The following is a 15,963-nucleotide window of genomic DNA, read 5'->3' as shown; positions in this document are numbered from 1 at the left end:
GAGAGAGAGGAGAAGGGAGAGAGAGAGGAGAAGGGAGAGAGAGAGGAGAAGGGAGAGAGAGAGGAGAAGGGAGAGAGAGAGGAGAAGGGAGAGAGAGAGGAGAAGGGAGAGAGAGAGGAGAAGGGAGAGAGAGAGGAGAAGGGAGAGAGAGAGGAGAAGGGAGAGAGAGAGGAAAAGGGAGAGAGAGAGGAGAAGGGAGAGAGAGAGGAGAAGGGAGAGAGAGAGGAGAAGGGAGAGAGAGAGGAGAAGGGAGAGAGAGAGGAGAAGGGAGAGAGAGAGGAGAAGGGAGAGAGAGAGGAGGAGAGAGAGAGGAGGAGGGAGAGAGAGAGGAGAAGGGAGAGAGAGGAGGAGGGAGAGAGAGAGGAGGAGGGAGAGAGAGAGAGGAAGGAGAGAGAGAGGAGGAGGGAGAGAGAGGAGGAGGGAGAGAGAGAGAGAAGGGAGAGAGAGAGAAGGGAGAGAGAGAGAGGAGGAGGGAGAGAGAGAGGAGGAGGGAGAGAGAGAGGAGGAGGGAGAGAGAGAGAGGGGGGAGAGAGAGGAGAAGGGAGAGAGAGAAGAGGGGGGAGAGAGAGGAGAAGGGGGAGAGAGAGGAGAGGGGAGAGAGAGAAGAGGGGGGAGAGAGAAGAGGGGGGAGAGAGAGGAGAAGGGGGAGAGAGAGGAGAAGGGGGAGAGAGAGGAGAAGGGGGAGAGAGAGGAGAAGGGGGAGAGAGAGGAGAAGGGGGAGAGAGAGGAGAAGGGAAAGAAGGGAGAGAGAGGAGAGGGGAGGAGAGAGAGGAGAGGGGAGGAGAGAGGAGAGGGGAGGAGAGAAGAGGGGGGAGAGAGAAGAGGGGGGAGAGAGAAGAGGGGGGAGAGAGAGAGGAGGAGGGAGAGAGAGGAGGGAGATAGAGAGGAGAAGGGGGAGAGAGGAGAGGGGAGAGAGAGGAGGGGGGAGAGAGAAGAGGGGGGGAGAGAGAAGAGGGGGGAGAGAGAAGAGGGGGGAGAGAGAGTGTTGCAGCTAAGACGAAACAATGTTGCAACAGGTTGCAGTGAACGCAGTAACAGTGGTGACGTCAAGCCACACAGGCCTTCATGAATAAACTATGAGTGTATCAGTGTGTGTATCAGTGTGTGTATCAGTGTGTTGTGTATGTATTAGTGTGCTGTGTGTGTATGGGCGTATCAGTGTGTGTGTGTGTATCAGCGCGTACAGTATACTGCCTGGTATATAGGTCCTGGACGGCAGGAAGCTTGGCCCCAGTGATGTACTGGGCCGTACGCACGACCCTCTGTAGTGCCTTTGGACCATGTTAGTTTGTTGGTGATGTGGACACCATGGAACTTGAAGCTCTCAACCTGCTCCACTACAGCCTCATCGATGAGAATGGGGGCGTGCTCAGTCCTCCTATTCCTGTAGTCCACGATCATTTCCTTTGTCTTGATCATGTTGAGAGAGAGGTTGTTGTCCTGGCACCACACAGCCAGGTCTCTGACCTCATCTCTTTATAGGCTGTCTCGTCGTTGTCGGTGATCAGGCCTTCCTGTTGTGTCGTCAGCAAACCTGATGATGGTGTTGGAGTCCTGCTTGAGCAAGGAGTACAGGAGGGGACTGAGCACGCACCCCTGAGGGGCCCCAGTGTTCGAGGATCAGCGTGGCAGATGTGTTGTTACCTACCCTTTCCACCTGGGAGTGGGCCGTCAGGAAGTCCAGGATCCAGTTGCAGAGGGCGGTGTTTAGTCCCAGGATCCTTAGCTTAGTGATGAGCTTTGAGGGCACTATGGTGTTGAACGCTGAGCTGTAGTCAATTAATAGCTTTCTCACATCGGTGTTCCTTTTGTCCAGGTGGGAAAGGGCAGTGTGGAGTGCAATAGAGATCGTGTCATCCGTGGATCTGTTGGGGCAGAATGCAAATTGGAGTGGGTCTAGGGTTTCTGTTTCAAAGCACTTCATGGCTACAGACGTGAGTGCTACAGACGTGAGTGCTACAGACGTGAGTGCTACAGACGTGAGTGCTACGGGTAGGCAGTCCTTTAGGCAGGTTACCTTGGTGTTCTTGGACACAAGGACTATGGAAGTTTGCTTGAAACATGTTGGTATTACAGTGAAGACACTTGCCAGTTGGTCAGCGCATGCTCAGAGTACACGTCCTGGTAATCTGTCTGGCCCCGTGGCCTTGTGAATGTTGACCTGTTTAAAAGGTCTTACTCAAGTCGGCTACGGAGAGCTTGATCACACAGTCATCCGGAACAGCTGGTGCCATCATGCATGCTTCAGTGTTGATTGCCTAGAAGCACGCATATTAGTCATTTAGCTCATCTGGTAGGCTTGTGTCACTGGGCAGCTCACGGCTGTGCTTTGTAGTCCGTAATAGTTCGCAAGCCCTGCCACATCCGACGAGCATTGGAGTTGGTGTAGGATTCAATCTTAGTCTGTATTGACACTTTGCCTGTTTGGTGGTTTGTCGGATGGCATAGCGGGATTTCTTATAAGCGTCTGGGTTAGAGTCCCGCCCCTTGAAAGCGGCAACTTTAGCTCAGAGCGGATGTTGCCTGTAGTCCATGGCTTCTGGTTGGGGTATGTACGTACAGTCACTGTGGGGACGACGTCATCGATGCACTTATTGATGAAGCCAGTGACTGATGTGGTGTATTCCTCAATGCCATCGGAAGAATCCCAGAAAGTATTCCAGTCTGTGCAAAACAGTCCTGTATCTTAGCATCTGCGTCATCTGACCACTTCTGTATTGAGTGAGTCACTGGTACTTCCTGCTTTAGTTTTTGCTTGTTAGCAGCAATCAGGAGGATAGAATTATGGTCAGAATTGCCAAATGGAGGGCGAGGGAGAGCTTTGTACGCGTCTCTGTCTGTGGAGTAAATGTCTAGAGTTGTTTTCTCTCTGGTTGCACATGTGACATGCTGGTAGAAATGAGGCAAAACTGATTTAAGTTCCCCTGCATTAAATTCCCCGGCCACTAGGAGCACCGCCTCTGGATGAGTGTGGTCCTGTCTGCTTATGGCCGTATACAGCTCATTGAGTGTGGTCCTGTCTGCTTATGGCCGTATACAGCTCATTGAGTGTTGTCCTGTCTGCTTATGGCCGTATACAGCTCATTGAGTGTTGTCCTGTCTGCTTATGGCCGTATACAGCTCATTGAGTGTTGTCCTGTCTGCTTATGGCCGTATACAGCTCATTGAGTGTTGTCCTGTCTGCTTATGGCCGTATACAGCTCATTGAGTGTTGTCCTGTCTGCTTATGGCCGTATACAGCTCATTGAGTGTTGTCCTGTCTGCTTATGGCCGTATACAGCTCATTGAGTGTTGTCCTGTCTGCTTATGGCCGTATACAGCTCATTGAGTGTTGTCCTGTCTGCTTATGGCCGTATACAGCTCATTGAGTGTTGTCCTGTCTGCTTATGGCCGTATACAGCTCATTGAGTGTTGTCCTGTCTGCTTATGGCCGTATACAGCTCATTGAGTGTTGTCCTGTCTGCTTATGGCCGTATACAGCTCATTGAGTGTTGTCCTGTCTGCTTATGGCCGTATACAGCTCATTGAGTGTTGTCCTGTCTGCTTATGGCCGTATACAGCTCATTGAGTGTTGTCCTGTCTGCTTATGGCCGTATACAGCTCATTGAGTGTTGTCCTGTCTGCTTATGGCCGTATACAGCTCATTGAGTGTTGTCCTGTCTGCTTATGGCCGTATACAGCTCATTGAGTGTTGTCCTGTCTGCTTATGGCCGTATACAGCTCATTGAGTGTTGTCCTGTCTGCTTATGGCCGTATACAGCTCATTGAGTGTTGTCCTGTCTGCTTATGGCCGTATACAGCTCATTGAGTGTTGTCCTGTCTGCTTATGGCCGTATACAGCTCATTGAGTGTTGTCCTGTCTGCTTATGGCCGTATACAGCTCATTGAGTGTTGTCCTGTCTGCTTATGGCCGTATACAGCTCATTGAGTGTGGTCTTAGTGGCAGCATTGGTTTGTGGTGGTAAATAAGACAGCTACGAAAAACATATGAAAACTCTCTTGGTAAATAGTGTGGTCCTACGGCCTATCATGAGTTACTCTACCTCAAGCGAGCAAAACCTCGAGACTTCCTTACTATTTGATTTCATGCACCAGCTGTTACTGACAAATAGACACAGACCACCACACCTTGTCTTACCAGAGCCAGCTGTATGTTACCCTTGCCGTCTTTCAGCCACAACTCTTGGAAACAGAAGATTAGTTTTATGTGCGTATCAGTGTGTTTGTGTGTGTGTGTCTGTGTGTGTTTGTATCACTGTGTGTGTGTGTTTGTATCACTGTGTGTGAGTGTTTGTATCACTGTGTGTTTGTATCACACTGTGTGTTTGTATCACTGTGTGTGTGTGTGTGTGTGTGTGTGTGTGTGTGTCTTACTTGCTGCTGTCGTTTGGTTCATCTCCATCAGAAGATGATGAAGGAGAGGGGGAGGGCCCAGAGGGAGCGGCCGCATGGTGATTCGGTAATCTACTTCCTCCCTGGTCATATGGAGCTGACCAATCGGTGAAGGCCATTTTCCCTGCCAGTGAATCGTTGCAGTCCTGCAGGGGAGGTGGGTGGTTCTGGAACAGAGAGGTGTTGCCTGGTCCGTACGGAGCATTCTGATAGGGTGGTTTTACACCCTGGTGGGGGAACTGGGGGGAGAGAGAGCGATGTTAGAACTACAACAAGCTGGAATACAGCCATTGTTGCTGGTTAAGTGATAGCAAGAGTCAACTGAGTCAATACAGGAAGAACAGCTACTGTACTGCTGAGTCAATACAGGAAGAACAGCTACTGTACTGCCGAGTCAATACAGGAAGAACAGCTACTGTACTGCCGAGTCAATACAGGAAGAACAACAAGGAGAGCCAGCTACTGTACTGCTGAGTCAATACAAGAGAGGAGCCAGCTACGGCACTGCTGAGTCAATACAAGAGGAGAGACAGCTACTGTACTGCTGAGTCAATACAAGAGGAGAGCCAGCTACTGTACTGCTGAGTCAATACAAGAGAGGAGACAGCTACTGTACTGCTGAGTCAATACAAGAGAGGAGACAGCTACTGTACTGCTGAGTCAATACAAGAGAGGAACCAGCTACTGTACTGCTGAGTCAATACAAGAGGTGAGCCAGCTACTGTACTGCCGAGTCAATACAAGAGGAGAGCCAGCTACTGTACTACCGAGTCAATACAAGAGGAGAGCCAGCTACTGTACTGCTGAGTCAATACAAGAGAGGTGAGCCAGCTACTGTACTGCTGAGTCAATACAAGAGAGGTGAGCCAGCTACTGTACTGCTGAGTCAATACAAGAGAGGAGCCAGCTACTGTACTGCTGAGTCAATACAAGACGAGAGCCAGCTATTGTACTGCTGAGTCAATACAAGAGGAGAGCCAGCTACTGTACTGCTGAGTCAATACAAGAGAGGAGCCAGCTACGGCACTGCTGAGTCAATACAAGAGGAGAGACAGCTACTGTACTGCTGAGTCAATACAAGAGGAGAGCCAGCTACTGTACTGCTGAGTCAATACAAGAGAGGAGACAGCTACTGTACTGCTGAGTCAATACAAGAGAGGTGAGCCAGCTACTGTAGTGCTGAGTCAATACAAGAGAGGTGAGCCAGCTACTGTACTGCTGAGTCAATACAAGAGAGGAGCCAGCTACTGTACTGCTGAGTCAATACAAGACGAGAGCCAGCTACTGTACTGCTGAGTCAATACAAGAGAGGAGCCAGCTACGGCACTGCTGAGTCAATACAAGAGGAGAGACAGCTACTGTACTGCTGAGTCAATACAAGAGGAGAGCCAGCTACTGTACTGCTGAGTCAATACAAGAGAGGAGACAGCTACTGTACTGCTGAGTCAATACAAGAGAGGAGACAGCTACTGTACTGCTGAGTCAATACAAGAGAGGAACCAGCTACTGTACTGCTGAGTCAATACAAGAGGTGAGCCAGCTACTGTACTGCTGAGTCAATACAAGAGGTGAGCCAGCTACTGTACTGCTGAGTCAATACAAGAGGTGAGCCAGCTACTGTACTGCTGAGTCAATACAAGAGGTGAGCCAGCTACTGTACTGCTGAGTCAATACAAGAGGTGAGCCAGCTACTGTACTGCTGAGTCAATACAAGAGGTGAGCCAGCTACTGTACTGCTGAGTCTATATCACAGAAATGTGGAGGCTAACATGAACCCCACCATTACACAGTAAGCTTAGGAGGTAATAACTAGCTACATCAGAGACATGTGACTCCTACCTGTGTCTTTACAGTCTGCATCGCCCCCATGTGGCCAGGAGGTCCACCAAACGGAGCCGGCCCAAACCCTGGCACTACACACAGACAGAGAAATAAATTACTTGTCCAATTTAGCAGGTCTAACAAGTATTTAAGAAAAAGCTTTAGCCAATCGTGCTTGTGTCACTGACTACAAGAGATACTGTATGACGGACAGCGGCCTTCGCCAATTGCGGGGTTACTCACAGAGGTAGGGGGAGGTTCCCATGGAGAGTGGGCGGGGTTTAGAGGCAGCTGAGAAATACTCCACAGCTCTCTTAAAACGCTGCACCTTGTCCTCCATACGAGACTAGAGGAGGGAGACAAATATAGATTTATTTAACCTTTAAACAGGGAGCCACATTGAGATTAAACATATATTTTACAAGAGAGTCCTGTACACATTACAATAAAAATAGAATATTAAAACATAAGTGTATAAAACAATAGAATTCAGCACAATAAAACAATTTACATTTAATAACAGCACACAATTAACAAAAGCAATCCCATTCAACTACATAGAGGTCCTCAATCAATAATGTTAACTGCCTGAGTGGCACCAGCACATCTAGCTGCAGTGAACTCTGCAGGCTGTTCCACATAGAGGAAATAAAAACACACATTTTCCCAAATCTGTAGAGACTGGAGGGATCTCTAGTGTTATCCATTCCTGTGAACGGGTTATTTCAACATGAAAAAACTATCTTAGATCTTAGTCAGATGTTTTATTTGCGTTATGAAGGACAACTTGTCATCAATCCAGACACCCAGGTACTTATATTGAGAAACAAGCTCAGTTTGGGCTCCATTTATAGCGCAGATATGCAGGTCCTCAGAGTCAACATTTCATGACCTACAGAACAGCATGAGCTTGGTTTTACTTAGTATTTACACTCATTTAAGATCTGTAAGTGATTTCTGAACTGAATCAACGTCATGCTGAAGTCCACGAATGGGTCATGGTCTGAGGGTCTGAATGGTCTGAGGGTCAGCCCCAACCCTAACACTGAGGTGGCACAGGAACACAAAACTGTGTCATCTGCATAGAGATGAAAGTTACACGTATTAACAGTGGACCCAAAATCGAACCCTAAGGAACATCTTTTTGAATATCAATTCAGATTTAACCCCATCTATCAAGATGGCCTGAGTTCTGTCGCTGAGATAATTCAGATTTAACCCCATCTATCCAGATGGCCTGAGTTCTGTCACTAAGATAAATCTGATTTAACCCCGTCTATCCAGATGGCCTGAGTTCTGTCGCTGAGATAATTCAGATTTAACCCCATCTATCAAGATGGCCTGAGTTCTGTCGCTGAGATAATTCAGATTTAACCCCATCTATCCAGATGGCCTGAGTTCTGTCACTAAGATAAATCTGATTTAACCCCGTCTATCCAGATGGCCTGAGTTCTGTCGCTGAGATAATTCTGATTTAACCCCATCTATCAAGATGGCCTGAGTTCTGTCGCTAAGATAATTCTGATTTAACCCCATCTATCCAGATGGCCTGAGTTCTGTCACTAAGATAATTCTGATTTAACCCCATCTACCAAGATGGCCTGAGTTCTGTCACTAAGATAAATCTGATTTAACCCCATCTATCAAGATGGCCTGAGTTCTGTCACTAAGATAAATCTGATTTAACCCCATCTATCAAGATGGCCTGAGTTCTGTCACTAAGATAAATCTGATTTAACCCCATCTATCAAGATGGCCTGAGTTCTGTCGCTGAGATAAATCTGATTTAACCCCATCTATCAAGATGGCCTGAGTTCTGTTGCTGAGATAATTCTGAAACCATAAACAGGAAGTACAGTGGAAGAAACAGTATGTGAACCCTTTGGAATTACCTGGATTTCTGCATAAATTGGTCATAAAATTTTATTTGATCTTCATCTGGGTCACAACAGTAGACAAACAGTCTAATACCACACAAACTATTGTATTTTTCTTGTCTATATTGAATACATCATTTAAACATTCACAGTGTAGGTTGGAAAAGGTATGTGAACCCCAAGGCTAATGACTTCTCCAAAACCTAATTGGAGTCAGGAGTCAGTTAACCTGGAGTCCAATCAATGAGACGAGATTGGAGATGTTGGTTGGAGCTGCCCTGCCCTATAAAAAACACTCACAAAATTTGAGTTTGCTATTCACAAGAAGCATTGCCTGATGTGAACCACGCCTCGAACCAAAGAGATCTCAGAAGACCTACGATTAATAATTGTTGACTTGCATAAAGCTGGAAAGGTTTACAAAAGTATGTTCATCAGTCCACGGTAAGACACATTGTCTATAAACGGAGAAAGTTCAGCCCTGTTGCTACTCTCCCTAGGAGTGGCCGTCCTGCAAAGATGACTGCAAGAGCACAGCGCAGAACGCTCAATGAGGTTGAGAAGAATCCTAGAGTGTCAGCTGAAGACATATCTGGAACATGCCAACATCTCTGTTGACGAGTCTGCGATACGTAAAACAAGAATGGTGTTCATGGGAACACGGAAGAAGCCACTGCTGTCCAAAAAACCATTGCTGCAAGTCTGAAGTTCGTGCAAAAGAGCATCTGGATGTTCCTCAGCTCTACTGGCAAAATATTCTGTGGACAGATGAAACTACAGTTGAGTTGTTTGGAAGGAACACAACACTGTGTGGAGAATAAAAGGCACAGCACACCAACATTAAAACCTCATCCCAACTGTAAAGTCTGGTGGAGGGAGCATCATGGTTTGGGGCTGCTTTGCTGCCTCAGGGCCTGGACAGCTTGTCAACGGAAAAATGAATTCCCAAGTTTATCAAGACATTTTGCAAGAGAATGTAAGGCTGTCTGTCTGCCAATTGAAGCTCAACAGAAGTTGGGTGATGCAATCAGACAACAACCCAAAACACAGAAGTAAATCAACAACAGAATGGCTTCAACAGAAGAAAATACACCTTCTGGAGTGGCCCAGTCAGAGTCCTGACCTCAACCCAGTTGAGATGCTGTGGCATGACCTCAAGAGAACGGTTCACACCAGACTTCCTAAAAATATTGCTGAACTGAAACAGTTTTGTAAAGAGGAATGGTCCAAAATTCCTCCTGACCGTTGTGCAGGTCTGATCCACAACTACAGAAAACGTTTGGTTGAGGTTATTGCTGCCAAAGGAGGGTCAACCAGTTATTAAATCCAAGGGTTCACATACTTTTCCCACCCTGCACTGTGAATGTTTACCTAGTGTGTTCAATAAAGAGATGAAAACGTATAATTGTGTGTGTGTTATTAGTTTAAGCAGACTGTGTTGTGACCTAGATGAAGATCAGATCAAACATACTGTTTCCTGCCACTGATTATCCCAGGTCTACTCTTCATCATTTCTTCATCAAAACAGAACGATCAACAGTGTCCAACTCCTTTGACAGGTCAATGAACAAGGCAGCACTATGCGGTCAATTTCACGCCATATGTAACTGAATTAAAAATGAAATAAATCATGAAAATGACAAATAAAGTTGAGAATGTAAACATATTTGAGGACGGATGAAATATTGGATGTTGAAATCATAAATCAAACAATTAGAAGCAAAATGTATAGAATCGTAAACAAAAATAAGACATTAAAAGCAAAACCCAAAAAGCGAGAGCAAAACTCTGACAAATGATTTTTTTTTTTATATTTTAAAACGATTGCATCCGTTTGGTTACGCTACTCATATCTCTGCTTTCACTGAGTCTTTTCGATTGCGAGTTTTGGCATTATTTTTCCATGAAGGGCGGGGTTTAGGGGGAGGCGTAGACAATGAGTCTCCTTTGGACTGCTAGTCTTGCAGTGACGGTTCGTCTATTGGCTACTTAAGTAGACGGTCTGATGTCACCACTACGCTCCAAGTCTTCCCCCCCGCATGCTCTGAACATGGCGAAGCAGTTACACCTGCCCCGAACGTTGTGCAACAGGCAATTCACATATTTACCTACGTAGTTATCAAATCATATTATTGATTGGGTTAAGACAACTGTCACTCCAAACTAAAGTCCAGAGACAGAGAACAGAGAGACAGAGAACAGAGAGAGAGAACAGAGAGAGAGAGAGAACAGAGAGAGAGAGAGAGAACAGAGAGAGAGAGAGAACAGAGAGAGAGAGAGAACAGAGAGAGAGAGAGAACAGAGAGAGAGAGAACAGAGAGAGAGAGAGAGAACAGAGAGAGAGAGAGAGAACAGAGAGAGAGAGAGAACAGAGAGAGAGAGAGAACAGAGAGAGAGAGAGAGCAGAGAGAGAGGGAGAACAGAGAGAGAGGGAGAACAGAGAGAGAGAGAGAGAGAGAACAGAGAGAGAGAGAGAACAGAGAGAGAGAGAGAACAGAGAGAGAGAGAACAGAGAGAGAGAGAGAGAGAGAGAACAGAGAGAGAGAGAGAACAGAGAGAGGGAGAGAACAGAGAGAGGGAGGGACAGAGAGAGGGAAAGAGAGAGAGAGAACAGAGAGAGAGAGGGACAGAGAGAGGGAAAGAGAGAGAGAGCGAGAGAGCGAACTAGTGGTGTGTGTGTGTGTACCTGTGACTGTTTGAAGACGTCTCTGGCGATAACGTCAAGGTTCCCCAGGTCTTTAATGGAGGAGACGTACTCTGACACCGCCTTGATAACCACCTCACAGGGAGGCAGCACCAACTGGTGGGCACGCACCTAGAGGGTCAGAGGTTAGGGGTTAGGGGTCAGACACCGCCTTGATAACCACCTCACAGGGAGGCAGCACCAACTGGTGGGCACGCACCTAGAGGTCAGAGGTTAGGGGTCAGACACCGCCTTGATAACCACCTCACAGGGAGGCAGCACCAACTGGTGGGCACGCACCTAGAGGTCAGAGGTTATAGATGATGGGCCAGACAGCAGGGGTATAGCTTAATGTTATGGTTTAGAAGTAAATAGAAGATATCGTCAGGATTAAAGGTCAGAGGTTATACCTTGAGTGAGGCCAGGGGGTGTTCTGGTCCTAAGAGGCTCCAGTGGAAGGCAGCCAGGTCCTCATCAGGGAGAATATGGTTGCCTATTGGGGGGGAGAACAAGAGGGGTTGAGAAAGACCAGTTGTATGTGTTTGAGCAAAATTCCAAATGGCTGTACGGCCAGAATAAAGGTTTTAATGAACGTTTGTTTGCTTGTTCTGGTGTTTTTATTTTCTGTCTCATCTCCTTCGCTCCTCCGTGCTTTGTGCATTTTCCCATTTACACCAGAGATCTGGAAATAATGATGAGATGCACGTCTCCGCCATAACAATAGGAGTCGTCCCAAAGGCAGGAAGGCAGGCGACAAGCTGAGGTCCAAAATAAACCCAGAGAAACATTGGCCTTATTTTGGACACATTTGATCTTTGCCTCTTCCTCTACGGTTTACACACACCAAGCCCCTCCCCCCGCCTCTCACGCCAAGCCCCTCCCCCCGCCTCTCACGCCAAGCCCCTCCCCCCGCCTCTCACGCCAAGCCCCTCCCCCCGCCTTTCACGCCAAGCCCCTCCCCCCGCCTCTCACGCCAAGCCCCTCCCCCCGCCCCTCCCCCTGCCTCTCACGCCAAGCCCCTCCCCCATGCCTCTCACGCCAAGCCCCTCCCCCTGCCTCTCACGCCAAGCCCCTCCCCCTGCCTCTCACGCCAAGCCCCTCCCCCTGCCTCTCACGCCAAGCCCCTCCCCCTGTCTCTCACACCAAGCCCCTCCCCCTGCCTCTCACACCAAGCCCCTCCCCCTGCCTCTCACACCAAGCCCCTCCCCCTGCCTCTCACACCAAGCCCCTCCCCCTGCCTCTCACACCAAGCCCCTCCCCCTGCCTCTCACACCAAGCCCCTCCCCCTGCCTCTCACGCCAAGCCCCTCCCCCTGCCTCTCACACCAAGCCCCTCCCCCTGCCTCTCACGCCAAGCCCCTCCCCCTGCCTCTCACACCAAGCCCCTCCCCCTGCCTCTCACGACAACACAGTTGAGAGGTCACATCTTCCTCTCTGACGAGCGGTTTCAACTTGCTATTTGTGATGGGGAGAGGGCTTGGTGTGGGAAGCAGAGGAGAGGGAGAAAGATGACTCTAGATAATGGAGTACAAAACGGACACGTTTTTAGAGTTGGGGTTGCGCATCACGTTTAACAAACCAAACATTGAAATACCGTTCTAGAAGGTAAAGTAAAAACCCAAAGCGGTAAACAGCCCTTCCCTCGTGTCTGGGGCAGGCACAGAGCAGTGAAGGACAGGTGTTGTGTCTAGAGGCCAAGCTGTGTGTGCTAGGTACTAGTCTGCCGTAGACATTAGAGGTCGACCGATTAATCAGAATGGCCGATTTCAAGTTTTCATAACAATCGGAAATCTGTATTTTTGGGCGCTGATTTTTTTTTTTTTTTTTTACACCTTTATTTAATCTTTATTTAACTAGGCAAGTCAGTTAAGAACACATTCTTAGGTTAACTGCCTTGTTCAGGGGCAGAATGACAGATTTTTACCATGTCCGCTCGGGGGATTCAATCTTGCAACCTTACAGTTAACTAGTACAATGCTCTAACACCTGATTACATTGCACTCCACGAAGAGCCTGCCTGTTAGCGAATGCAGTAAGCCAAGGTAAGTTGCTAGCTAGCATTAAACTTATCTTACAAAAAACAATCAATGACTGTCATTGCTCCAATGTGTACTTAACCATAAACATCAATGCCTTGTATATATTTTTAAACCTGCATATTTAGCTAAAAGAAATCCAGGTTAGCAGGCAATATTAACCAGGTGAAATTGTGTCATTTCTCTTGCGTTCATTGCACGCAGAGTCAGGGTATATGCAACAGTTTGGGCCGCCTGGCTCTTTGCGAACTAATTTGCCAGAATTTTACGTAATTATGACAACATTGAAGGTTGTGCAATGTAACAGGAATATTTAGACTCATGGATGCCACCCGTTAGATAAAATACAGAACGGAATAAACGTTTTATTTTCGAGGTGATAGTTTCCGGATTAGTCAAAGGTATATGGTTTAGAGAGAAATAGTCGACGCGTTATAATTCCTGTAATAACTTGCGGCTGAACTTGAAAGGGGTTCCTTCGTTATTTTACCGTTCATGTCTTCCATAGAGAATGTCTTGATCTACTTCAAATAAGGTCTGTGTTTCGTGCAGGCTTAAACCGCCTCGACGTTTTGATACCCGTGTAAATCTCACTAGGATAAGGTAACGTTTGTCAACATATTTTCATAAATCCACTCTACAATTTTTTTTATCTTCGCTTATATTTAGCCAATATTGATCAGAGTTACCTTGTCCTATGGATATCTACACAGTTATAAAATTGGCACGGTGATGTAAGCCGACACGAAACACAGACCTTATTTGAAGTGAATCTAAAAATATCCTATGGAAAAAATGAAGGAACCGCTTTTCAGATTTTGCTAGGTGTCATGGGAATTATGACTCGCACTTTGGTTGTCAATTCTTACCATGCCCATTATTAAAATAGTATTTCCTGCATATAGAAATTAAAGTTTTTGTTTTGAACATTCATCACAGGTAACTTAAACTCTATTTTTATTCAAACAGTTGAGAGTATTTGTCTCCTAAGCAGACTCTTCAGTATCATTGTCACTTCAGAGCTGTGTGTGTGTGTGTGTGTGTGTGTGTGTATTTATGTATTATATTAAGTTAAAATAAAAGTGTTCATTCAGTATTGTTGCAATTGTCATTATTACAAAAATGTGTGTGTGTATGATATATATATATATATATAAAACATTTTTTTCGAATAAATCGGCATCGGCTTTTTTTGTCCTCCAATAATCGGTATCGGTGTTGAAAAATCATAATCGGTCGACCTCTAGTAGACATACCTCCAAGTGGTTCAGTTGGGAGGTCTGGACAATTTTGTAATAGCTAAAACAATTTGAATGGTCCGCTGGGACATTTTGATTGAATGTTACTTTCCAAGAACCCTCCCCTAGGGCTGTGGCGGTCATGACATTTTGATTGAATGTTACTTTTCAAGAACCCTCCCCTAGGGCTGTGGCGGTCATGACATTTTGATTGAATGTTACTTTTCAAGAACCCTCCCCTAGGGCTGTGGCGGTCATGACATTTTGTCAGCCGGTGATTGTCAAGCAAATAACTGCCGATCTCACGGCAATTGACAGTTAACTAACGAAACACATTTAGCATCTCCTGGCTTCCAGCCTACAAGTCACTAATGCAGACTTCTGGAACATTCACATTTTAAAAAGTCAAATAAATCCATGTAATATATCCTACAATAAATCCATGTAATATATCCTACAATAAATCCATGTAATATATCCTACAATAAATCCATGTAATATATCCTACACCGCCACCATAAATCCATGTAATATATCCTACACCGCCACAATAAATCCATTATTTATTTTAGACAGAAAATGTGGAATGTTCAGAAGAACAGAATAGCGTACTCTGAGTTGTCCTCATGTTATGCCCTGATCTGGCTATGCCATATGTTTGTGGGCTACACTAGTTCATTTAGCAGACTAGATTTGGTTAGATTTCCGTGGCATTATTTTATAGTATATAGTAATACAATTGAACAAAGCTGAATAAAACAAAGGATATTTTCTCCAAGTGATTTGAGGGAGTCTTCACATGCGGCTATTCTGTGTTGAGCGGTTAACAAAGAAACTGGTACTCCTATATGATTAATTTAGAGTTACTTATTTAACTTTAGTTGTGATAAACATTGGCCTATATGTTTTAATTTTTTATATATTCTAAGGCTGCATCATGCGACTAATGAGGATTTGAAAAAAGTCGCATGAAAGGCATGAGCTCTGATTAGCATCTTTGTGCAGGCTGTACACACTATCACTCTCATTCACAATTTGATAAAGCCTTGAATTCCCTGTCTGCATCCCCTTTGGTTGGCCATAATGCCCCCTAAAAAAAATCCATTCCCTTGGGCTGAATATATTATAATTCCCTTCTCCCGGCTGGTCGCTCCGAAGCACCTCTCACTGACAAGGCTCTCCAAGTGATCGGGTCTTTCTCACAGGCTACAAGTGAAGACAGACATCGGGAACTCAACTGTGCACGCTTATCCATTTCTGGAGGTGCATATTTGAAGATCTGTCCACATTTACTTCGTCAGCCAACAAGATGAGTAGGCCCAACGAACAGCAAAAGCACTAGTCTATGTCAATCTACTATCCCCCATAGTACAAAAGTCGACCTATTCTATTCTGTGAAATATTTATTCCAAACCTAGTCTGGGACCGTTGTGGGATGCGATAGATCCCAACTACTTGCATCAAAAAAAAACTGTTTTAAGCAATAAGCCTGACAACAGATCAGAACGTTTAGCTTAAAATGTTGATCAACTATTAGGCTATTTCTTCACATTATAAGCGCAGCAATACGCACACGGCAGTAGGATAAGCGAAAATGTTCCATTAGTGGAAAACATCACTATCAAAAGTAACCGCAAATGCAATTATGCATATAATGCTTGTATTATAAAGGTGTATTTTTATGGTGAAAATTATCTTCCCCAAACTGGAAACTCACACGCTGCTTATGTATGCCAGTTAGGCTCTACACCCCTTGTAAAGCGGATTAATGTGCTTCAATATAAGAAGTTATTTGGTCACTTTAGTTGTGATACAAACCTTACCAAAACATATAGGACTATGGGCTAGGCTACATGAGGTGTGATACTAACCTTATTAAAATATATAGGACTATGAGCTAGGCTACATGAGGTGTGA

General features: G+C 45.8%; 2 protein-coding genes across 3 annotated transcripts in view; both read right to left on the bottom strand.

The window, feature by feature from the left end:
- Nucleotides 1-15,963, bottom strand: part of LOC139557921 (zinc finger BED domain-containing protein 4) — a 385,803-nt gene that overhangs the window by 236,633 nt on the left and 133,207 nt on the right. The window lies entirely within an intron of this gene.
- LOC139557919 (constitutive coactivator of PPAR-gamma-like protein 2) overlaps nt 1-15,963 on the bottom strand; it is a 62,825-nt gene that overhangs the window by 26,279 nt on the left and 20,583 nt on the right. For both annotated transcript variants that reach the window (XM_071373262.1, XM_071373263.1), the window contains exons 3-7: nt 11,184-11,266; nt 10,777-10,905; nt 6,457-6,559; nt 6,232-6,305; nt 4,375-4,631 (exon numbers count right to left, since the gene is read on the bottom strand). In XM_071373262.1, coding sequence (XP_071229363.1) covers nt 4,375-4,631; nt 6,232-6,305; nt 6,457-6,559; nt 10,777-10,905; nt 11,184-11,266 — 646 coding nt within the window. The remainder of the gene's footprint in view (nt 1-4,374; nt 4,632-6,231; nt 6,306-6,456; nt 6,560-10,776; nt 10,906-11,183; nt 11,267-15,963) is intronic.

Source organism: Salvelinus alpinus, chromosome 28 (genome assembly GCF_045679555.1).
Source record: "Salvelinus alpinus chromosome 28, SLU_Salpinus.1, whole genome shotgun sequence".
Taxonomy (NCBI): domain Eukaryota; kingdom Metazoa; phylum Chordata; class Actinopteri; order Salmoniformes; family Salmonidae; genus Salvelinus; species Salvelinus alpinus.
Note: the sequence above shows the minus strand (reverse complement) of the source record. Positions and strands in the feature narration are given on the sequence as shown.